We start from the raw sequence: 25536 nt of genomic DNA on the forward strand, positions 1-25536 counted from the left end.
GGAATGACTTCAGACTACATTAATTTTTAGTTACTATTTATTCTTGATTTTTTTCTTGTGGTTACGTGTGTTACATACTTGGTTGAAAGACGTCATATTGTAGGTCGTTTTTAATGAAATAAGCTTACGAGAACTTTCTTAAAAGGATTTGTTTTGTTTTTTGAATTTCGCGCAAAGCTACACGAGGGCTATCTGCGGTAGCCGTCCCTAATTTAGTAGTGTAAGACTAGAGGGAAGGCAGCTCGTCATCACCACCCACCGCCAACTCTTGGGCTACTCTTTTATCAACGAATAGTGGGATTGACCGTCAAATTATAACGCCCTCACGGCTGAAAGGGCGAGCATGTTTGGTGTGACGGGGTTCAAACCCGCGACCTTCAGATTACGAGTCGAACACCTTAACCACCTGGTCATGCAGGGCCGTCTTAAAAGAGAAGAGAAATACTTCCGATCAAAACGAGGTACTTACTTAGATGAAAATAAAAATCAACCTGATAATGAGTAAAGCTCAATAAACATCCAGTCCTTATAAATATTAGGATTAAGTTTTTCATCACTGGGATATCTTTACTGTTAATGATTTTTTGTGCGTAAACCCAGTAATATCTCACGAGGTTCGACGGACTTTGCAAGGAGATTTGGTTTAGTTTGAATTTCGCGAAAATCTGTACGAGGGCTATCTATGATAGCCGTCCCGAATTTAGCAGTGTAAGACTAGAAGGAAAGCAGTTAATCGTCACCACCCACCACCAACCCTTACACTACCCTTTTACCAACGAATAGTGGGATTGATTGTTACATTATAACGTCCCCACAGTTGAAAGGGCAAACATATTTCATGAGACGGAGGCTCGATTTCTCGACCTTTAGACTGAAAGTCGAACGCCCTAACAATCTGGCCCCGGCATGGCCAGGTGGTTAAAACACTTGACTCGTAATCTGAGGGTCGCGGGTTCGAATCCCTATCACACAAACATACTCGCCCTTTCAGTCGTGGAGGCATTATAATGTGACGGTCAATCCCATTATTCGTTGGTAAAAGAGTAGCCCAAGAGTTGGCGGTGAGTGCTGAAGACTAGCTGCCTTTCTTTTAGTCTTACACTACTAAATTAGGAACGGCTAGCGGAAATAGCTCTCGTGTTGCTTTGCGCGAAATTCAAAACAAACCTAACAATCTGGCCATGCCGGGCCGGAAGGAGATTTAGGTTAGTACTAAATCAATATATTAAGCTAACAGTGCAAGGTCAGCTCTGTAATAAAATCTGAATCGAAAAATAGATATACTAAACATTCTAACCAGTACCTTTATGAAAGTAACAATAAAGAAATAGTAGAGTATATCTTGATCCTATTGGCGTTGGAATTACTTAAAAAATATTAAGTTATGCAGTTGGATTTCTCTTGCTTAGTAGTTTTGCCCTTTATCAAAACAAGTTATACATATTTTATTCAGTCAACCCAACTAATAGCTGGCGCTTAACCTGTAATGATCTATCATCCCATTCCTTTCTGATCCTCTTTTGCCAATGGAACCGAAGTTAAGCACTGGCCCTACGTATCTTTCAGGGCACTGATGGATTGAAAAACAAAGAAACATTGTCTGTAAAACTTTGTGGTGAGAAAAAGTTTCTATCTTGAGAAATGTTTGTAAATAATTAAAAAAAAAAGAAGACTCAGAACTCTAGGTTATTCTTAAGTACTAATTAGCTAATTAATGCCAGTGAGTATAATGTTAGTTACTAAAATCTATTTATTGTTACTAAACTAAATGAGGCTCAGTGTGTATTTAATTACATTAGTATCAGAGGTTATTATATTAGTAGTATCCTATTACTCAGATGTATTTTTTGTAACAAACAATTTTTTTCTTCTGAGAATCCCGTGAATCACTTGACCGATATGAAAGACCTGTGATATATAACTTCATATTTAGTTGAAAACTGTAATTTTTTTGGTACCATGTTTTGTAAATGTAATATAAGCTGTAATTTTATAAAGACGTTCAAAAAGTTCTGTAAGTTATTACCAGATTAAACAGTATTTTGTACACACATACATTGTAACGAAACTGAATTTTATTATGACTTGGATCTGTTTGGTTTATTTATAGGTAGATAAGTTGATTCGTTGAGTAGCAGATAGTGCAGGCACTTTCTATGTGTTTTACGGTGAAGTGGTTTTGTTGTGGAATTGCGTTAATTTAAGATGTTTGCCGATGGATTTGCGTTTCTTTGCAGTGTGCCGTTATTACTGAATTATACAGTTTGTCTTGAAACGTAAATAAAAAATTTTGTTAGCATAAGTTTGGGACCTCTTGTATTAATCTGTTTGGAATGTTCATCAAATCATGTAAATGAGTTGAACAGATAAATGATTTCCAATGTTACCTATGTAATGAATAGATATTTTGTATTAATCCATTTGGAATGTTCATCAAATCATGTGAATGAGTTGAACAGATAAATAACTTCTGACCTTACTTTGTAATGAATAATTATAGTGTTCAGAGTTTATTAGCAGATTTGTCAGGATCTTGACACGAATAATACTGAATTACAGTTAAGTTGTAAAAAGATATTCAGGTTCATATATTAACCAAGGAAACTAAATATTACTCTAAACTTCATCTTTTTCGAGTAACTGATCAGAAATCGTACATCAAGATTTTTCACTTTTTCAGCGAAGTTTCCCCAGTTGATAAAATCATGAAAACTGTTAGTAGAGCTGAGTAAACTTCGCTTTTATATAATATTTCTTTTTCGTCACTCAAGAATTGTTGAGGGTTTTTTTTTCGTTGGTTTTGGGATACAGGTTATTTTCGTACTCCATGATTGAATGTTACATTTAACCTATTATATATGTATGTATGTATGTGTGTGTGTTGTCTTTGACACGTTTATTTCTATGCAAGAAGCTTGATTTTTTTTTCACCTATATACTTCAGGACTTAGCTACACCTACAGACAGTGCCCCACCCCCAGCTTATACTCCACCTAAACCACAGTTGCTGTTACCACCGGCGCAAGTGATCCTAACTCAACCTACACCTGAAGCAGAGACCGTGGAGGACGGTATAGGCACACAGTCAAAAGGTAGAAGGGCAGGGTTCGTTGTAAAAATTCAGAATATTTAACACCATCCACGATTATTATTATTATTGTGTTCGGCAAGTTTTAAAATATGATTTTATTATTATCGAGCGTTTCATATTGTTTTTATCATTACATGTCACTTTTTGGACCATTAAATAGTCGTTATGTGAAACTGTGAATTATTTGAACAATTTTCTTTTTTATTTGAACACAAATAAAGTTGTCGATTTTAAGACGTCAAATCATGTGATGTCACAAGTTAGTGATAACTAACCGTCCGGCACTCTATTACTTGTATAGGGATCGTTGTATAAATTATAGTGATTGAAATTAAATTATAATTTTTCGATTACGTTTTGTACCCCTTCCTTTGTAATTAGTCAAGGAAAATAATGAGGTCTGAACATTTTTTAAGTAAATTAATATTTAGTTTTTACTTGCTCTCGTAACTGTAGTGTACTTTCTTCAAGGCTAACAAACACTACACATTTATATGAATAAAAAGTAAGACTTTTCAAATTTTCCATCAGGGAGATTTGTATAAGGGGATATCATTACAGATTTCCGTAGTAGACAGTCTTACGTAGTAATAGGTTAATTTTGGTAGTGCAAGTAAGTTATATCTAATTTTAATTTAGTAAAATAATAACTCAGTAAATAGTCTACACTCCGAAAGTAATAATGTGTAAATACTAACTGTGGAACTGTACCGATTTTATAAAGGAGTTAATTTTTCAAGCTCTAACGACTGGATAAATACGTATTTTATTTCAGTTCTCTCTCTTTTATACATATCAATTTTAAAGACTTCTTTTTCAAATCAGTATTGAGTAATAAGTTATGCAGTAAGTTATAGAATAAGTAACAAGTTATACAATAAGCAACAAGTTATACAATAAGCAACAAGTTATACAATAAGTAACAAGTTATACAATAAGATCTTCTAGGCTTTTTTTTTCCAGTTTTTGTACATCATTGTTTCACTCTTATCACCGTTTCCTTCTTGGCTCCTTCCGATTACAGTGTCCGTCCTGTACCGTGATCCTGACTTCCAGCTGGAATTGTCCAAAGGACAACAGCAACAGTACAGTTCTCAGTTCTCAATCTCCGAGAGCGAGTCTAGTGAACAGGAAATACCGGGTAGGCGCTGAAAGTTTAGTGTTCTGACTTATTTTGTGGTATTATAACAAGTAGATGATGCATAATATTTAGTTTTTATACAAGTTGATTTAGTAGTTTACGGTTTTTCAACAGTATTCTCTCTAGACTGCGCAGCTGCACAACAACCAATCAAATGCCGCGCACATCTTCAATAATGGTGACGAGTCTCGACACGTTGAGGGCCTAACCAACGCTAGCAGTCGATAAGCCTAAAGTCCAAATAACCAACATTACAAAGCGGCCAATGTTCCAATAGAGCTGGTGGTCTAAAAATATCCCCACCCCCAAAAAGTGAGAGCGCACATCCGCTCATTGCCTTGATAGTGGTGCACATGAAAGAATACATTCGTCATTTGGATTGAAAAAAACTTGATGGAACATTGCTTTTCACTCTTGTACGCTATTTTCCAAAGTCTTTCATAGTTTTTAAGCTAGTACTTATTTACTGTCTGTCTTGCACGTATTAATATTTACATAGTTGTTGTTTTTCTGAAATTCATTAAATCTTCTCACTCGGAAAGCTGTGTTAACGGTTTTTAAGGTTTTCATAATTAAGAAGACTGGATTTTCAATTGTTATAACGTTTTAGAGTTGAGAGACTGAAATAACACATGTTACAATGCTGTTGACTTTGAAAACTGGAATAACCATTGCTACAACTGATATGATGTTTCCAACATTAACTACAGGAATAATAATTGTTAGAATGTATCTGACTTGGAAACTAGACTGTAAAATGCTTTTTACTTATAAAACTGGACTAAAGATTGTCATGACATTTCTGAGTTGGAAGACTGGATTAACAATAAAAAATAAGTTTCAAACTTGGAATATTGGTATAACCATTGTTACGGAGTTTCAACTTGTATTGGTTTATAAAATGTACCATTCTATTAAATGCCTATTTTCTTTATTTGTCCCTATTTTGCAGTTTTAATATATACTGGACTTGTTCTAACGTCTTGTATTCTTAATAAAAATAAGGCGTTTTTCTGACTGTGTGGTAAACTTTGCCCAGATGTTGATTTATATTTTCTTCATTCATTCTTGTTTGTTTCTGAATTTCGCGCAAAGCTACACGAGGGCTATCTGCGCAAGCCGTCCCTAATTTAGCAGTGTAAGACTAGAGGGAAGGCAGCTAGTCGTCATCACCCACCGCCAACTCTTGGGCTGTTCTTTTACCACGGCTGAAAGAATGAGCATGTTTAGTGCGATGGGGACTCGAACCCGTGATTACGAGTCGAGTGCCTTAAACATCTGACCATGCAGGACCTCAATCATTCTACTCGTTTTGTTCGCAGATACGCTTTTGACTTTATTTTTCACCCACTTTTGTGTTATTATTCGTCCATGTATAGGATTACAGCGTAGCACGTTTAAGCTAAATAGCACACACAGGAGTAATTGTAAGTCATTTGCCTATATCATTTTGTTTTATGAAATATGAAATGTTTTTTTCTCAATAGCGTGTGACCTGTACATGTTACTGGAGTCATCCACCCTTACAGAATCAATCTTCCCGCAGTGCCAATAAGTACATTAAGTACATTTTATTATAGTTGGCAGGTTTGATTTATTGGTAAACTTGAGGACTGAGACTAAAAATTGGGTTTCCATCCTCGTGGTAAGCACAGCGCAGATAGCCTATTGTGTAGCTTTGTGCGTACACACAAGCATTGAAACGGTTTTAAGTAGCTACTTGGTAAGTTGAACAGTCATTGATAAGGCGTTAAAATAAAGTATGGTATATATTTAACTATGTGTTAACTGTATACGTAGCATATACGTGGACAGATAGATAAACAGATACACGAACAGATAACACATTTTGGAATAGTCGCTATAAAGATTAATCTGATGTTTTAAATCACTTTATAGTTTGAGTAAATAGATTTAAACCAGTATATTTTAAAATATATTTTAATATAATTTTGAGTATTTTTTCGGTCACTCGCTTTCTATAAAAGAAAAAAAAAAAACTCTATAGGAAACACGTAGGAGAAAAAAGGAGAAAAGAGAATAGATGGACCCGGCATGGCCAGGTGGGTTATGGTGTTCGACTCGTAATCCGAGGATTGCGGGTTCGAATCCCGGTCGCACCAAACATGCTCGACCTTTTAGCCGTGGAGGCGTTATAATGTTATGGTCAATCCCACTATTCGTTGGTAAAAGAGTAACCCAAGAGTTGGCGGTGGGTGGTGATGACTAGCTGCCTTCCCTCTAGTTTTACACTGCTAAATTAGGGACGGCTAGCGCAGATAGATCTCGAGTAGCTTTGTGCGAAATTCAAAACACAAACAAACAAGTTTGTTCTGCGCTAGCCGTCTCTGATTTAGCAGTGTAAAACTAGAGAGAAGGCAGCTAGTCATCACCACCCACTGCCAACTCTTGGGCTACTCTTTTACCAACGAATAGTGGGATTGACTGTCACATTATAACGCCCCCACGGCTGAAAGGGCGAGCATATTTGGCGCGACGGGATGCGAACCCGCGACCCTCAGGTTACGTGTCGCACGCCTTAACGCGCTTGGCCATGCCAGTCCATATTCAAAAACAAACAAAAGAGAATAGACGGATACATTCGTGATAACCAAGTCTTCCATGAGAAAAGTAAAGTTTAAATCGTGTTGATCTCATCTGTAAGTTTTAACTTTATGTCTGTCTAAGGCTTACTTAAAGATGACATTCATGGTTTAGTTTTGTGTAAGATTGTTTTTCTTATCACTCTTCCCAAGCTTCTTCATCCGGAGGAGGAGATTATGTTCCTCTGACGTCCAGTCCCGATAGCCCACCTCGTCCAGCGGTGAGTAAAGGAGTCAAGATATGAATTGACTCTCTGTTTCCACAGATTCGTTGAATATTAGTTTACTTTCCATATAGAGACTGTTTCTATTGCTAGTGAAATTCCTGTGTATAGTAAATCTTTTGACCCTGCACCAAAACATTGCCATTAAAATCCAACGAAAAAAAAAAATCTAAAATGAAAACACCTAGATTAGGTGGACCTGGAGAGTAGGGTTACCCATCTGTGAGTACAGATTTAGCAAGTTGTACATGTATAAAAGTTAAAGCGTTTTGAGAGAAAATTACTTGTAAATAATTCTTAGGGTCGCGGGTTCAAAGCCCCCTCACACCAAACATGCTCGCCTTTTAAGCCGTGGGGTCGTTATAATATCCGTTCGTAAAAGAGTAGCCAAAGAGTTAGCGGTGGGTGGTGATGACTAACTACTAGCGAAGATAACCCTCGTGTAGCTTTGCGCGAAATTCAAACGAAATCAAATCGCTTGTTAGTAACTACATACTGAAATAACAATGTACATGGACATTGCCCTGAAAAGGACCAGAGTTATGCTTATTACTCTGGCCCTCTGTATTTACTATAAATATATTAATAAGTCCTCTCAAACAATGTAAATGATGGAGGAAGAGGTCTAGTGTACCTGACCCTCCTGGGTATACAAATAAATATACCTAAACACCTAGAGAGAGTAAGTACATGTTTTAGCTGTGTTCATGTATAGTTGCTGTTGCTACTTCGTACTCGTGTATTTTGTTTTAATTTCTAAATTTGATAGAACGGACAGGCGAAATATTAATGAAGATAATGAAAGTGCTTGGCCTGGCCTGGCATAGTGGTTAGCGTGTTCTGACTATGAATAAGAAAGTTCACGCCTCCTTTTTGAAAAAAAAAAAAATACACTCTAGTTTTGTTGCCGTGGGTGTACTATAAGCGCACACGTGACGATCAAATACGACGGTTCGGTGAAACAAGACTAGCCCAAGAATTGGCGGTGGGTGTTGTTAACTAACTGCCATCTTTGCCTGAAAATTTTACAAAAACAAGAATTTCCGTCATCGAATATTCTCACCCTTTCAACCTTTTTAGCGTTATAATGTAAAGTAGTGTTGTGAGCTACACAGACGTACTGATGCCACAAGGGGTCACATTTGTAACACGTTACAAAACAATCTGTTATTTGGTTTCTTTTTTATATATAAATCCTTCAATAAGGAATAGTAAACATTTATTTTATATAAGATATTTGCTAAAGTCGCAAATATTCTAAAAAAAAACGCCACAGAATAGAAATTGTTTTAAATTTTTTCAAATCTGGTTTGAACAAGCACACAGACAATTGATGGGTAATGGGCTATCTGCGTTGTGTCCATTTTAACATTATAAGCACTTAGAATTACTGTTCAAGCGTTGGGGCTTCCGTTGTTGAAACTCTTGTTGGCTACCAAATAGTTTAATAAATTTTAAATCCTTAAACTGTTCAACGTCTTTCTAACTAATGAGATGATTAGTTGAGCTTATGTAAATAAAATATTAGTCAAGAAGTAAGATATAAGCTTATTAAAAATAAGAAAGGATTCCATAAGATTATCTCATTCAAAAGAATAAAGTTTAAGTTAAAGAAGGACAGTTTTTAATTGTTGATGGTGCTAGATTGACTTTCTAAACGTCTTTGTTTTAGCTGATTTTCATAACATTATAGGTATTTAAGTACTAAAAGAGGAAACTGTTGATTTAAGGAAACAGACATCCGTAATTAAAACATGGGAAACGGGCTTGTTTTGGCCATGAGATGGCGCAGCCATATTAAAATGATATAACTTATGTCAAACTTGTAGCATACTATTGTTTTATGTATGTAGAAAATATTTTGTGCTCATTTGACTTTCGAACAAGATCGATAAACATTAACATGTTAATTCTGGATGTGACCGTCAAGAGTGCCCTCTATCAAAAACATTTGTAATATCAAACTCTAGGACTTTAATATGAGGTTGGTTGGGTGAAGAAGAATCCTACCATCGTGCACTAACAATCAACAACAGAAAGAATCAAATATGTTATCGTTATGTGGTACTAAAGATTGGTTTATCACCAATATTTCAGTAAGTTCAAAGTACTAAATTCTATTTTAAAGTAAGAATATATAAGACGTTTCTACACACATACATTTTTATGCGTATATCTATTTATATATATATATATATGTATACGAATTATCTAAAAAATGTAAGAAACAGCAGAGAATGAGAAACGTGACCAATCGAGAATGCGAGAAGTCTAAAAGCGGTTATAAGATTTTGTAACCATGCACTGATGTACTATAGTATTATTAGAAAGTTAGCAAGCTTAAATACGAGACGTTAATTTAGGTCCGCAGGAAGCGCAGCAAGTTAAGAAAATATGAACGATGTATTTTACGTATGTGAAAAATTAATCACAAAAATTGGTAACTTTAAGTAATTGAAAACACAAAAAGTTAGAATATAATATTTGAATCAAAACATTAAGAGGTGCAGGGGCGTATCCACCTGTGTGGTGTGGGAGTTAAACCCTCATTGGAAAGCTCTGCTCCATCTAAGATATATTATTTAAAGATTTTAAAAAACTACCCAAGAAGCCGACCCAGAAACTAGATGGAAGTTGATTCAAGTGAACTAGAGAAATAAAAATAACTTAAACTTATAACGGTGTCAGTAGCGAGTTGTTACTGTAAGTTTATAAATAAATCTTACAACACTTGAACTCGCGTTTATGAAAACATGTGTGTTAATTAATTGATGTCTTCATAAGGTAATTAACCTAGAAATATGTGTAATTAAATTTAATATTGTGTATTTTTTTCACATCTTCATTTTGTACATAATATAGGGGTGGCCCCCTAAAGACATCGAGTATCTGTACATTACAGTCACTTAATTTTCAAGTATTAATTCCTGTTCCATCCTGTTCTTAAGCGTTTTAAAGAAACAGCAGATGTTTGTAAGAAACCTAACTTCAAGGGATAATGAAAACATCGTCTACACAAGAAATGGGCCCGGCATGGCCAAGTGGTTAAGGCACTCGACTCGTAATCCGAGGGTGGTGGGTTTGAATCCCGGTTGCACCAAACATGCTCACTCTTTCAGCCGTGCGGGCGTTATTATGTAACGGTCAATCCCACTATTCGCTGGTCAAAGAGTAGCCCAGGAGTCGGCGGTGGGTGTTGATGACTAAGCTGACTTCCCTCTAGTCTTACACTGCAAAATTAGGGACGGCTAGCGAAGATAGCCCTCGTGTAGCTTTGTGCGAAATTCATAACAAACCAAACTAAACCAATGTGGACCCTACCGGTAGGAAAGTGCATGTAAACAAACTAGTGAATAAATGTGTGATATAACAAGTAGTAATATATTTTCTTTGATGCTAAAATTGCGCATCTGTGAATACGAATTCTTTAAAAAAATTTAATATAAATTAATCCATTTAAACTTTATTTAAAAATATATATTTAAAATGATAAATCTGTGTGACATCTATGAAATTTTAACAAACCGATCTACCTCCAATGTTTTTGCATCTTTCGAGCAACCATCTAAAGAGAGAGTACACACTATGACCTGAACATTGACTTAGTTTCATTAATCACCATTTCTTAACTTTGTCCCGCGGTATGACCACACGCACTTGACTCTGTATCCGGGTGTTTAGAAGCGAAGGGTGTTTTATCTTCCTCAATTAGTAAAGTATAAAAAACACACCTAATTCTCCGGATTTTTCAGTAACAACTAGTTTTATCCCATTGTTGGTGTGATGAAGTCTGTAATAAGCAGTTAGATCGGCCTATTATAGTACAAGAATCCCAGTTACACGCGAACGTATATGTGTATGCCAAAACGGTGGGACGGATGTGAAACCAATTCAGTGGATTGGTTTGGTTTGGTTTGTTTGGTTTGAATTTTGCGCAAAGCTACACGAGGTCTATATGCGCTAGACGCCCCTAATTTAGTAGTGTTAGACTAGGGGAAAGGCAGCTAGTCATCACCACCCACCGCCAACTCTTGGGCTACTCTTTTACTAACGAATAATGGGATTGACCGTAACATTGTAACTACCCTAGAGCTAAAAGCATATTTGGTGCGACGGGGATTCGAACCCGCGACCCTCAAAATACGAGTCGAGTGCCTTAACCACTTTTCGATGCCGGGCTAATCCAATGGAAGCCGTAAAGCTGAAAAAAAATTATTGTAAGCAAATGTTTAATGCCGTTTATCTTCAGCAGTTACACCATGGAATAAAATAATTCAAAATTTAATCAATCAAATGGAAGCCGTAAAGCTGAACAAAAATTATTTTATTATTGTAAGCGAGTGTTTAATACCGCTTATCTCTAAATAAATAATAAATATGAATATGCTCTGTCCACGAAGTCAGCAGTAAATGAATACCACTGCTGTTTACAAAATTGTCCTTCAGTGGGTCGGTGGTAAATTTGTAAACTTACAACGCTAAAATTAGGGACACAATGCAAGCAAATAAACAAACAAAGTGAGAAAAGTTTGTAACGAATGAGTGTAACAAGTTGACAAAACAAATTAGGTTATAGTAGAACTTGCTTGTGACATCAAAGTTATGACATGAGATATTGAATCTTCACAGTCGAACGTTTCCAATTTGTAAATAATGTTTCAATTTGGTGGCTGAAAGTGAGTTGTTGTTGCTTTCTTTCGTACACGAAGTCCGTTTGTTTGCATAATTAAGAAGACTGACTTGACCTGTTTTCAGGTCGTTTTGAAATATTATATTTAGTGAATGTAAGTGAGAAAGAGAAGACAAAATTTTAGTTTACTGGAAGTTAAAAGTTTGGTTACGCATAACCGTTCGTGAACCACAGAAAGGCTAACACCGTCCACTGTCAACAGTTCGGCTTCTCTTGTTTGTCCAAACAGAGTAGAATTTTGTCGTTATGTTTATAGTACACCAACAGCCACGAAATGTAGAGCGCGTTTTTGTAGCAACAGGCTGCGAAATACCTACTCTTGGATTCATAGTCCGAGCATCCTAACCACTAAGCTACACCCTGCCTAATCGGTAAGTCAGAATGCATTCTGAATGATCGGTTCATGAAATTAGTTTTAGAAATGCAACAAAAATATGAGATTAACAGAATTTAAGAGGAGGGTTGAAATATCCAGTTCCAGAAAGTTTAACAAAATGTTGTTGTTTTTTGGAAATCTGTAACATTCTGATGTTCTTTAATGAAATGTCTTGTAGAAAGTTATAGAATAAAATTATATCTAACATTACTAACCCATACGTTATTCTGTATGTATTTTAATTTTTTGTATCTATGGTATATATATATGAAGGAAAACGAAGAATTTTGTCAGAAATCTTCCGAATCAGACAAGCATGAACTGGAGAAAGTTTTCCAACAGCCAACCATCGTCGTGGAAGATGTTGGGAGTGATGACGAAACCACAAAAGAGGACACTGACCAGTCAAAATGTTCCAGAAAAGAAGATAGTCCTCCGGTTGACCTGGATGACGTTACCAATTCCTCGGCTTTCACTGATCGAAGTTCCGAAGATTATGATAATATTTTACAAAATGGAGATTCTCGTTCCACAGAAACTGAACTTACCCACAGCAGTGAGAAAATCGTGCCTGAGAAAGGAACAGAGAATGGAATCACTGACAAACCAGCAAATATTTCCAATGTAGACACTGAGAAAGACTAGTAGAAAATATCTAAAGACTTTCTTGTTTCATAGTTTCTTGTATATGTATGTTGTTACATCTGGATTCACATATCATCAAGATGCCCATTCTAGCAATATATTTAGTTCTCTAGCACAGCTAAATGTTTACTCATATGTTCCTCATTTTCGAAAATAATTCCCAAATCTTTTACTAAGAGCGCCACGACACGAACTACTTGTGAATGTGTTTTTAAGTAAGGTCCAAATCGCTTTGGTCCCAAGAGATTCACTGTTTAGATTTTGGCGAATATTGTTAATTTTGTTTCAGCCACAGATGAAAACACATTTGATGATATAATATTTATTTTGAGGACATTCGACAAGTATCTTGGTAATTTCTCAATCATTTTGTTCTATCACGTAAGGTAATTTTTAGGTTATTCTATGTAGTTTCCTTTCATTTGTCGCAGGGAATTTCTGGTGTAGGTTTTGGGAACAGTTCTGAGGTTTCTATTATTTCTTCTTTCAGTCATAGATAAAGGTGGAAGTGTTAAAACACGATCAGTTCAAACCAAGCAACTTATCTTAAGAAGTATTTTTGGTAATATCGATCCCTAACCACAGTGGAGTTTTTGATGAACATCGTTAAGCGTCTTGGTAGTTTTATTTCAGTTTTAAACTGGCTATATCGAGTTTCTTCTCAGTTCGTTACACGAGTGAAGAATTGAATTATATTTTATTACTATGTACGGATGAATTGTTTCCTGGTAATGAAATCATTTGTAAATTCTGCGAACAGTGTAAGATCGTACACTTGTCCTTGAATTAGTAGATTTAAATTAATTTGTGTCAAAAGAAAAAAGCAGATATTTTGTTCACGAGAGAAGTATAATTTACCTGTAATTGAAGAAGAGTTCATATTTTTAAAACATTTTGGTACAGCTGTTCTCCCGTGTGGTAGAAAATTAATTAAACCACATACGTATGCATGTTTAAGTCTTTTTAACACAATGTTTTTCTAGCTTTTTGTTTGCAGACTACCAGACTTTTGTTTAAGTTTCGGTGGACAACAATGGTATTTATATACTATAGTGATGTTTCCTTTCCGTGAGTATGCAACATTATTTCCATGAAACCAATGGTATCTATATACCACCATAGTGATGTTTCCTTTCCGTGAGTATGCAACATTATTTCCACGAAACACCTTGAATACTCGCACCTCCACTGGTTCCAGAACCGTTGCTCTGCAACATTTGTAAGTATAAAAAAACAACCTGATCTACGTACTTCCGTTATCCAAACAGTCTACACATATTTGACAAAGAAGATGAATTACATCCATATTTAACACAAAAAAGTATTATTAGAGATATGAAACCACTGTATGAGTGAGCGGCTAACGTGGTTAGAAAGAAACTAAAAAAAACAAACATCAAAAACTGTTTGAATACCTGAGTACGTCATGTGGGCAAGACGAAAATAATAAAAACAGCAGAACTGTGTGTGTCAAGACCGAAGCAGCTCATGTGGTTAAAATCATATTAAAAAAACATCAAAAGTGTGGGAATACGAGAAAAAATATCAGAACTTCATGAATAACTAGGTAACTCAACCTGAGTAAGACTAAAAAATGTAGAACTGTGTGAACACTTGAGAAGTTTATCTGTGTAAGACGAAATAAAACCACACAACACAACACAACAGTGTAAATACTTGAGAAGTTCATCTATGCAAGACAAAAACCACACACAACAGAACAGTATGAATAGTTAAGAAGTTCATTTGTGTAAGACAAAATAAAAAACACACACGACACAACAGTGTAAATACTTGAGAAGTTCATCTGTGTAAGACAAATACACACAACACAACAGTGTGAACAGTTGAGAAGTTCATCTGTGTAAGATAGACACACACACAACAGAACAGTGTAAATACTTGAGAAGTTCATCTGTGTAAGACATAAAACACACAACAGAACAGTATGAACACTTAAGATGTTCATCTGTGTAAGACAAAAAAAAATACAACATACAACAGAACAGTGTGAATACTTGGGTAGCTCATTTGGGTAAGATTAAGGTAATAAATTATCAAAACTGCATGAATACCTATGCAACTTAACCTGAACTAAATAAAATCAAAACAACTCTGAATATCAGAGTTCTTCAACTGGGTAAGGGAAAATTTAAAAATTATTAATTGTGTGTGTTAGGTTCCTCTATGCTTTGTTGTATCGACCGTTTAAAAGTACTAAACTTTTTTAAAATGCATTTTCTTAGTAGTAAAGTCAAACTCCTTTATTTGGATGGGTAGGTGTGGTGTGTATTTAGAGATTATTTTAAAAATATTAAACTTATACAAAATATTTTGTTTTTTTTAGCAGAAAGATCAAAGTTATTTCTTGTTTAGGGGTGGAATAAAAATAAATTAGCTAAAAATACTGAATTTATCCAAATTATTTTTTTTTTTACAAAAAGATAAAACTTTTTTGCAGGAGGCGTTTGTGTAAGTAGATTAAGCTAAACTTACTAAACCCATCCAAAATCGTTTTCTTAGTTGAAAGTAGTAGTTTAGAGTGCGATTATTTATATTCCCCAGATTTTGCTACTATTGTACAGTAAGTTTAATAGAACTCAAAATCGATTGTTGGACTGTGAAAATAGAGATGAATTAATTTCTTATTTTATAGAGTACTTTTTAAATTATAAGCTTTTACGCAAAAAGTATACGCCATCCATTAATTTTATGTTTATAATTATATTTTTAAATTATTCTGTTTGTACTCGTGTATGTAGGCAGCACTCGAATAGAGGGCTCTTCAGTCGCAAGGTAAGTTGTCTTTAAAAAGGTTTTTTGCTCACGAAATTCTAGTCATGATAGTTAAATAACTTTGCACTTTCTTATTTTGGCTATAAATGGGTGTAAAGCATGTTAAAGAAGATGGCGAATATTTTGTCAAGTATCGTACATTTATGTTACGGTGTTTTCATTACCCAGTCAAGTCGTTTCAAAACATTTAAGTGGATGTAATTTCATGTTAAAGGACATTTTTTAGTTTTTGTTTCTGTTCAAAAATGTTGGATTATTTTGAAATAAAATGTTACGTGATGTCTGTTCTGTACAGTTATCGTAAACGTAAGTTTTACTCCATGTTATATGCAGTGTAATATTACTGTTTTGCTCTTGTCTTCAAACTTATACGATATCTTATTAATTAATTACGTTTGACTTAACAAAGTACATAAAAGTTTGACTTGTTGATTAATGAGATACGTAATAGTTTGTTTGCTTTATTGGTTAATAAGCTACATAATGGTTAATATTCGTCTTGTTAGTTGATAAGATAGATAATGGTTGATGTTCGTCTCGTTAGTTGATAAGATAGATAATGGTTGATGTTTCTTTTGTTAGTTAACAATATACATAATGGTTGATGTTTGTTTTATTGGTTAATGAGAAACATAATGGTTTATGTTTGTCTTATTAGTTGATAATATACGTAATAGGTTATGTTTCATAAATTGGCTCATAATTACATAATTAATAGTTAAGTTTCACTTACTGATTTATATGGTAAATTATTGTCAACTTACATTTGACTTCCTTTACTTTGCAGTGTAAAACGAATAGTTTATTTAGTACGCATGTGTTTGCTTGACTCTAGAAAAAAGTCACGGGAAAAGACACAACACAAACAATATTAAAAATACGTTTGTAAAGTGTTCCATTATTTTGTAATCACACGTAATTTGTGTTTTCAGTGTGTAGAAGTCGTGCATTGTCAGTTAATAACTGACTTAATTTTTTTTTGTTTTATACTTTAATTATTACTGGCATGTAAATAAAATGTCTTTTTTTTTTCTTCCAAGCCAAAATTATGACTTTTTTTTTTTCTCTCCCTGAGACTTTATTTGCTTTCACCGTTTGACTTTACTGATGTAAAATGTGTCGCACGTTTGATATGATGCTGCATAAGTTAATATACAGTACTTCAGTGTTTGGGGCATGTAATCACTCAAAACAAACACTTTCAAACAGCTAGTAACAATTCTTGATAGCAATGTTAAAGAAAAGCCATAAAAGGCAAATTTTTTGGTGGGCATTTCATTGTGATTACGTATGTTTTTATTCCCTACCTACCTTCGTGACCCCGAGGTTCAGTGGAAAATCTACTGGCCTAATCAGGTTTCGATACCTGTGGTGGACACAGCACAGATAGCCCATTGTGTAACATATAAGCAAACAAAACCTACCTCCTAATAATATTCAGTAGTGAACAAATTAGTTGTTTGTACGAAACACATTTTGAACAAAATATTATTCTTAGACTTCTCAGGATCCCAGATATCAGTTCTTCCGCGTATGTTTTAAAGTATTAAAAATCTGTAAACTCTGGATTAGGACTAAACAATACGGGTAGCATGTTACCATTCCCAGCCATTAGTACACGTTCCACACTTTGAGAACAACGTGTTAAAGTCTACAACACATTTAATATCTAAAAGTATTTGTGCCATTACGTTTTTTCAAAACAATTTTTCATGAATACCCAAAGCGATACATTCCTCGTCCCACAAACATTTGTTGTTAGTTTTAATAGAAGTACTGTGAGTAACTAACATTGCTTCTTTAAAGTGTATGCTACATTCTACTGTTCTCCGTAACGCATGCGCAAAACTGTGGATGTTAAGACAGAAATACAGTGAATTCAAGTACGTTGTTTACAAACGGTTTCAAATAACTTTTATTAAATAGCACTGCCCTATCATATTCAAGCTTAACACTTGCTTTTCAGTTGAATTCACATGTTAAGTATAACAGAACACTATCCAATATCTTGCATCAGAAACTTGTCGTCCAACATTGATATCGCACGTTTCCTCGCGCGAAAGGCGAATAAAGACCCCATATTTGGAAAGGAACATCAATTTTGGTCTCATTCTTACGCTTACATATAGCGTTTACGTATTAAATCGAACGACCACGCAGACAGTAAACATAGGAATTCTATTGATTGAGGTGCTGCCTTGGAATAATGTGTTTTGTTTACATTGCAAGGAAAATGGAAAAAAAACAACAACAGATTTTTATATGCATGACTTTATACAAGAAAATATTCAGCATATAGTAGCTTACAAAGGGGGTACCACTCACCATTTTTAACATGATTGCTTATAAGTAATGGTAATTATCGAAGTGCTTTACTGCATGTAACTTACGATCAAATATTTTCATCTCGGCTAAACGTAGCTTTTGATATTGGACCCCGGTAAGAAGGTAGCGTTATTTGAGTATGTGTATTTTGTGGTGTCACGTTCCACGTGTACAAAAACACCTTCGCGGTCAACCAAACAATCGCTTTTAACACGTAGACTCGTTATCAGTCCATCCACTCTCTTTAACCCTCGGCTCAAACGTGCTTAGGCATCTCAGTAAAATAAGTTGATTTGCACAACCAGAGGAAGCAGACGTTCCGTCTCTCACGCTTCCTGTCCAGCCCCAGATTTGAAAATAATACACTCCACTGTTCACAGAGATCTGCAGTCTGATATAACTTAAGTATAGGCATGTATAACACTGGTAATAACTTGACTTGAAGACCAACTTGACGGAGTTACGTTTTATTTTTTTATATTTATCATACAGATATGTGTATATATATATATACAGAAACATAGTTAGTGTTAGAAAAAGTGTATTAAGATAAAAAAGCAATAAGTGTTAATACTGATGTCTCTCTTAGTAGTCATGAACGTGTGATTGATAATATATATATATGTATGTATACGTTAAGAATAATGTAAACACGTAAAGAACAGTTTAAAATACGTTTTGAACGTCAGCACACTACTGGAAGATTTCAAGAACTAGTAATATAATTATATCTAAAGATTTTTATTAATCTCAAGACCAAAATAATCAATACAGCTTAGAATCAGCGTGATTTACAAAGGTGCTTTTTGAACAATAGCATTATGACATACCAGTGACTTGAGACCTCCCTCCATCATGGTGGTTATCGTAAGAAATTTTCTGCCTAGCGTACAAAGTGATCCAATAAAAACATTATGGAATTTAAGAACATTGAATGGTCTGAAGATGAACAGTTTTAAGATTTTGGTTAACATTTCTTACTCGGCATTACAAGCAGAAGTCATGAGTATTGTTGCTAGAACACGCAATATTAGTCCACCGTACTTGCAAAGATACGCAATACATGACGTCACTAACATATGACTACTAGCTTTCCTCCTTAGAATGTTAAGTAAGAGATTGGTTAATTTTTCATTTTTACAAACTTAAATTTTAACCAAGGTTTTTTTTCAATGCTCGGGGACCGATTGAATCTGGCCGCCAGTTGGACAGACTTGGTTTAAGGGCGTGTAGTTATATCATTAGTGTGTTTGTGTGTCAGAAGTAATATTAATTATAATGAAGAAGTGGTATCTCATAGCATTATGGCAATTCTATAAATTTCGGAGCAGGCGAACCGAGTTTCTAGTCCTTAAAATACCACATAATATTTCCTGTACTATAAGCTGTGAGTGCATTTTAAGAGTGACAGTCAAATCTTTTACGTGAATGATGTGTGTTAGGGTGATACTGACTGGATTCCTTCTCTCAGTAGTTCAAAATTATAACATAAGCATCAGTATGTTTACCCAAAATACAAATACCATTAGCTATTTGGTTTGGTACAAAACTTAATTTGTCGACTGTTGTTTAACGTATAACCGTGTTTTGACTCAGGTCCTACTAGCATCTCTTTCAGAATTGAGGCCTATTTAACACATTTTTCATTAGATTCTACGTGGCTTCAACGCTGCACTTTCGAATTTCATCTCGTAAGGTATTTTATTTGATTGTTTGGGTAAAAGTAAGAAAATGTGTTTTTCAATTCCTCAAATAGTAAACGATTGAATTAATGTGACTTACTCTGATCTTCCATATAAACGTTTACTAGATGTATAGATGTGTAAATAGTGAAAGACGATAGTTAATGTAGGTTAAACGACTTGTGCATGCCTTAATAGCTCATGTATTTCAAGCTAATGAAATAATCCTTTTTGACATTGGGTAGCATAGTGAAACTCATTCTATTTAAAATTGAGTTGCAAAGTAAAAACTCGTTCTTTTTTTAAACATGATTAGAACCATTCCCTTTAATTACTATTGATTGTAAAGTGCATAAATCTTTAACGTTGCATTGTGCGACGTGTTGAATTGTTGCCTTAAATCTGTTTTAAAATGTTCAGAGTATTTGTTTTATTACAAGTGTTGTTTTTGCTTTGTTTTATTAATAAAAAGCCCTTATACGACTCAGTGATGTCGAGAAAACCCACTTGTAGAGAAATATATTTCCCTTATACGACTATTGTTTTTTTATCCCAGTTGTTGAAAAAATGATTAGTATATTTAATTATTTATTAAGCCATTATTATTATATAAGACTTCAAAATAATTATGTAGGCCGATCTTGCAAAATCAAGTTCTGGTTTCTTGTTTGCGCATAACAGAGAATTCGCTGTTCTTTTTGTGCTTCTAACAACTTTTAATACACTGAGTATTTCATAAAATTAAGTACTGAAGTATTTGCTGCATGAGCACATTTCTCATAGTTCTAGTCTGTTTATATGTTTTCACCTGTACTATAAATACTCGTGCTAATTATCTGTTTTCAGTAAATCTCTTTGCGAAAAGTGCTTGCCTCATTCTGAAAACACACGAGTGATTTTAAGCAATGCTTTGGTTTAAAGTTGTTTGCTGAATATGGTAAGTTACTTGTAGTTAATATAGTTGATTAATGCCATCACGACCAATGTCGATGTATCTAATGAAATCGACCACAAATAACCAGTCATCTTTATTTTGAGAATGTTTGAATCTATACATAATTGTTTTAAAAATCTATTTTATAATTGTTAAATTTATTCAAGACTTGTGAAAACAGTTGTTGTGAATATTAATGTTCAAAAGAAATTAGGTTATTTAAAGTGCAGGCAGAAGTATTGACATGTAATGCGAATGGTCAGAACTGAGAGATATTCTCTAAATTAGGTTATTTAAAGTGCAGGCAGAAGTATTGACATGTAATGAGAATGGTCAGAACTGAGAGATATTCTCTACTTAGATAATAACATAAATTTACAAATAGTTGTGATCAAAATTAAACACTTAGGTGACTTTTGAGTGATTTGCTTTAATATTTCAATGATTCTGTTTGTTTTTTCATTGAGCTCAGGTTGCTGTTCCACGCAATATGTACTCCAGTTATTTCTTAACTTCTTAAAAAGCTGTTGATAGTTGTAGAGACTCTACCTTATTGAAAACAAAACATGAACATGTTTTTACTGTAATGCAGTTTATTTTGTTGTTGTTGAAATAAAGCACAATTCCAGTTATAAAAATATTTTTTGTGTGAGAAATACTAATATACATTAACACACTACTACCAGCTCATGTCAGCAGTCACTTTCACACTGTTTAAACACATTACCTCCAGCTTGTGTCAACACTCACCTCCACACTAACATATTAAACCAGCTCATACCAACAATCATTTCTACACCAGTAACATTATCACCAGCTAATGTAAACAGTCAACGACTCGTTTCGTTCAGTCCTGAGCTCATCAGTCCAGCTGGGACACAGACTGACAGTTTAAACATAAAAACTAGACGAAACATGTTTTTGTTGATTAATTCATGTCAAGTGTCTGCACTAACACATGATCACCAGGTCATGTCAACAGTCAGACGAATCATTTCATCAGTGCAACAAAGCCTCTAACATTATGCTGATTAAAACTAACAAATGAATTATTTAATAACCCTATTCGTAAATTCAAAATGTACAAAACATTTATTTTTAGAGTGATAGGTTGACAGTTTTCATTGGAGGACATTGTCCACGCCCCCTCGTGCGTTTGTTCCTGCAAAGAACGTAACTGTTTGAAAATTTGGAAGAAAATATTGAAAACACTTGTAATATATGGATGTATATTATCTTGGCTATATATATCATAAGTGTTTTCAATATTTTCCAAATTTTCAAACAGTTACGTTCTTTGCAGAAACAAATGCACGAGGGGGCGTGGACAATGTCCTCCAATGAAAACTGAATGTCATCGTGTCGCTATTTTGTCTTTAAACTTTTCAAGCTGTATTTATTATAAACAAGAATTAGACAGAATAAATTTTAAATGCGAACAATAATTTATTACAGTTTATAACTCATGTCTTAAATTACTAAATGGGCTTCGTTTAGTGTGGCATAAAGTAGCAAAAAAAATCTATTACAAACATAACAAACTTATAACAATAATTTTTATGGTGTGAACGCTTTTTCCTAGCTGGCGAAGCATGGCCGTAATTAAGTATACTTGTCATACGACCCTATTATTAGGACCATTATATTCAAACACTGCATTGTTTGTTTAGTTCCTTAGGAATTTTGAAGAACAGGGAAAGTGTATAATAATAATAGTGTTCCAACCACTCTATGTTTATCATGTCTGGTGTCAACGACTCGTTTCGTTCTATTCTAAGCTCATCAAGCCAGCTGGAACACAAACTCACAGTTTAAACATAAGACCTCTCGGTGTGGATTCCTGTACATGGTGAGGGGACCTCCCAGGGAAGGTTCTGTTCTTTCAGTTTACCTCTTCTGGGATCTAAACATTCACCCACGTGTTTGCCGTGCGTGGCGACCCGTGAAGGGGAGGAGAGGATCCTGGTGGTTGAGGGGTCCAATCCTAACACACCACTTTGGCCTTGAATTCCTGTAGACGGGCGGCCTTTTGGTGGCCCCCCATGGGTCAATCGGCTGGTCCACTTGGGCAAGAGTCAACCAAGTACCAGTGTTGGAAGTTGTCAACGGGTGTTGTGGACATTGTGTCTGATGCTGGTGTTTGGGTATAGTGCTCACGAAACCCTGGCGTTGCTGCAATGTCCTTGCATGACATTGTTATGCGTCCCCTCGTAGGGTTCCATGGTGGGTGGGGTCAGTGGATACCGAAATTTTCCTTTTCTCCTATGGATCCTCCAATAAAAAATTTAAATAAAATAGTGAAAAACAGTCAATAGGTAAACGACCACATCTTGAAGACTCTGAGCAGCAATCTTCAACATCTGTAACACCTGTACCCCATTTTCTTATGTTACATTTTCTTTCAGAAATACCTTTAGGGCAAATGTCTCCTTTTTTTTATTCAAAAGGAACTAGAGGGACTTGCTGGCTCTCTAAAGTCAGTAAAGAAGCTTCGATCTGGAGACATATTGGTTGAAACATCCACATCCCAACACAGTGAACTCCTCTTGAATTCAAAGGCAATTGGGGATGTACCTATTGAGGTTACCCCTCATGCCACCTTGAATTCATCACGAGGAGTTATCGTTGAGAGGGATTTGAAGAACGTCCCCAAGTCAGAGATTCTCGCTGGTCTCTCCACCCAAGGAGTTTCTGCAGTGAGGCGCATCTCCACTCGTAAAGACGGAGTTACACTGCCAACAAATATCCTCGTTTTGACATTTACATCACCACGTACACCTGCCACCATCAAGGCAGGTTATCTAATTTGCAGGGTACGGCCGGACATTCCAAACCCTCTTCGATGTTTCCAATGTCAGAGGTTCGGCCACTCAAAGACGTCCTGTTGTGGTTCTCTGACATGTGCTCGTTGTGGTGGCAAGGACCACGATGCCTATGAGTGTCACACGGACCCAAATTGTATCAACTGCAATGGTTCCCACCCTTCCTACTTTCGTTCTTGCCGAAAATGGTTAGAGGAAAAAGAGGTGCAGCATTTGAAAACGACCCATAACATTAGTTATCCTGAGGCTCGGAAATTGCTGTCCGCCACTCCATCTCGGACATATGCTGCTGCACTGCGTTCCACAACTACAGTGGGAGTGCAGACAGATCTCTCTGTACCTCCAAGAGAATCGTTTTCAAAACAAATGAAAAGCCTTTTGACCTCCATGGTTTAAAAGGTTGATAAATCGACTTCTACACCCATGCCTGTTCCTCCCATACAGTCCAACAAATCTCAAGATCCACATCCTTCGGTTTCAAATACAGGCATTTCTTCTGATACATCTTTTTCTCCAACTCCACGATGCAAAACAATCATTCGTTCGAGTCCTCAGTCACTGGAATCCCCTTCCAACAACAAAGACCTGCCCAATCGACCCAGGGCAGGATCCATGGAGGTCGATAGACCTCCTCCGAATAAGGACAGTAGAGAAAAAAGACGTGGTCGTAAACAGAAGGGTTTTCCAGCCACTTCGCCTGCCCATCATTAAAAATGGCCACCTTGATACAATGGAACTGTCGAGTTTTACGTTCTAATCTGGATGATATCAAAACACTGATTGCTTCCAACCATCCTGTATGTCTTTCCTTACAAAAAACATTTCTAAAACCTGCTGATACAGTCACCATTCGGCAGTTTTCTCTGTACGGAAATGACAGGCTGTGTGATGGACGAGTACATGGAGGAGTGGCACTATTGGTTGATCAGCATGTGCCCACGCTGTCTTTGTCACTCAACACACCCTTGGAAGCCGTAGTCATCCGTGTTTCTTTGGGTCAAACCATCACTGTTTGTTCTCTCTACCTGTCCCCTGGAGAGACATATGATCAATCAGATCTTGATGCTCTCGTTGAACAGTTGCCGTCTCCATTTCTAATCCTTGGGGTCTTTAATGGACATCATCCCCTCTGGGGAAGTGCTGTTATTGATAGGAGGGGTCCCTCTGTAGAGCATACACTCTCTGATCACAACCTTTTTCTTTTCAATACTGGTTCTTCCACTTATTTTCATGTGTCTACTCAGCCCTTTACTGCTATTGATCTCTCAGTTTGCTCCCCTTCATTATTTTCCCATTTTTCATGGAGGGTTGACAATAATCCACCAGGCAGTGATCATTTTCCTATACTTTTGAGAGAAACTGGCCGTGGTCGGTGCCACCCTACCCGCGTGCCCCGGTGGAAGCTGGATCAGGCAGACTGGTCCACTTTCACTGCTCTCGCAGAACTTGATCCTGCTATAGTGAGTCAGCCTTCAATAGATGATTGTGTGGTAGCGGTAACTGACTGTATTATACAAGCAGCTGATCAGTGTATTCCTAAAACCTCGACACGTTTTCCACGATATCCTCGTCCGTGGTGGAATCCTGCTTGCCACTTGGCACGGAAGGCTCTAAAACGGGCCTGGGATACCTTCCGTAGATATCTCACATTTTCACACCGCATCGCTTTCCAACGGGCCCGTGCACATGCTAGGTGGATAAGACGTTAAAGCCAGAAGGAATCTTGGATTAAGTTCACATCTAGCATATCTTCTACCAACAGTTCCAAGGTCATATGGGACAGGATTCGAAAGGTCAGTGGGCACTACAATTCTGTCCCCCTCTCCATCTTACTCTGTGATGGCCAAGAGGTAGCTGATGTCCAGAGCATCGCCAATACTCCAGGTGAAAGCTTTTGCCGGGTATCTAGCACTTCTGCTTGTTCCTCCACCTTCTTGGCCATCAAAACTCTGGCAGAGCGTTCTCCTCTTTCCTTTCGAACTGACTGTTTTTTTGACTATAATTGTCCCTTTCCTCTGGTGGAACTGAAAATGGCCCTTCATCTGTCTAGCAGTACATCTGTTGGACCTAATGATGTTCATTATAATATGCTGCGCTATCTCTCTCCTGCTTCTCTTGATATTCTTCTAATTATTTTTAACCGGATCTGGCAGGAAAATGTTTTTCCTGATGCCTGGCGTCAGGCTATTATCTTACCTTTCTCTAGA

General features: G+C 36.0%; 1 protein-coding gene across 1 annotated transcript in view; it reads left to right on the plus strand.

Annotated features, from left to right (window-relative positions):
• LOC143228549 (protein nervous wreck-like) overlaps nucleotides 1-21130 on the plus strand; it is a 156385-nt gene extending 135255 nt beyond the window's left edge. The window contains exons 18-21 of the mRNA XM_076459792.1: nucleotides 2945-3092; nucleotides 4116-4232; nucleotides 6989-7056; nucleotides 12399-21130. Coding sequence (XP_076315907.1) covers nucleotides 2945-3092; nucleotides 4116-4232; nucleotides 6989-7056; nucleotides 12399-12770 — 705 coding nt within the window. The 3' untranslated portion in view covers nucleotides 12771-21130. The remainder of the gene's footprint in view (nucleotides 1-2944; nucleotides 3093-4115; nucleotides 4233-6988; nucleotides 7057-12398) is intronic.
• The last annotated feature ends 4406 nt before the right edge of the window (nucleotides 21131-25536 follow it).

Source organism: Tachypleus tridentatus, chromosome 10 (assembly GCF_004210375.1).
Source record: "Tachypleus tridentatus isolate NWPU-2018 chromosome 10, ASM421037v1, whole genome shotgun sequence".
NCBI classification, from domain to species: Eukaryota; Metazoa; Arthropoda; class Merostomata; order Xiphosura; family Limulidae; genus Tachypleus; species Tachypleus tridentatus.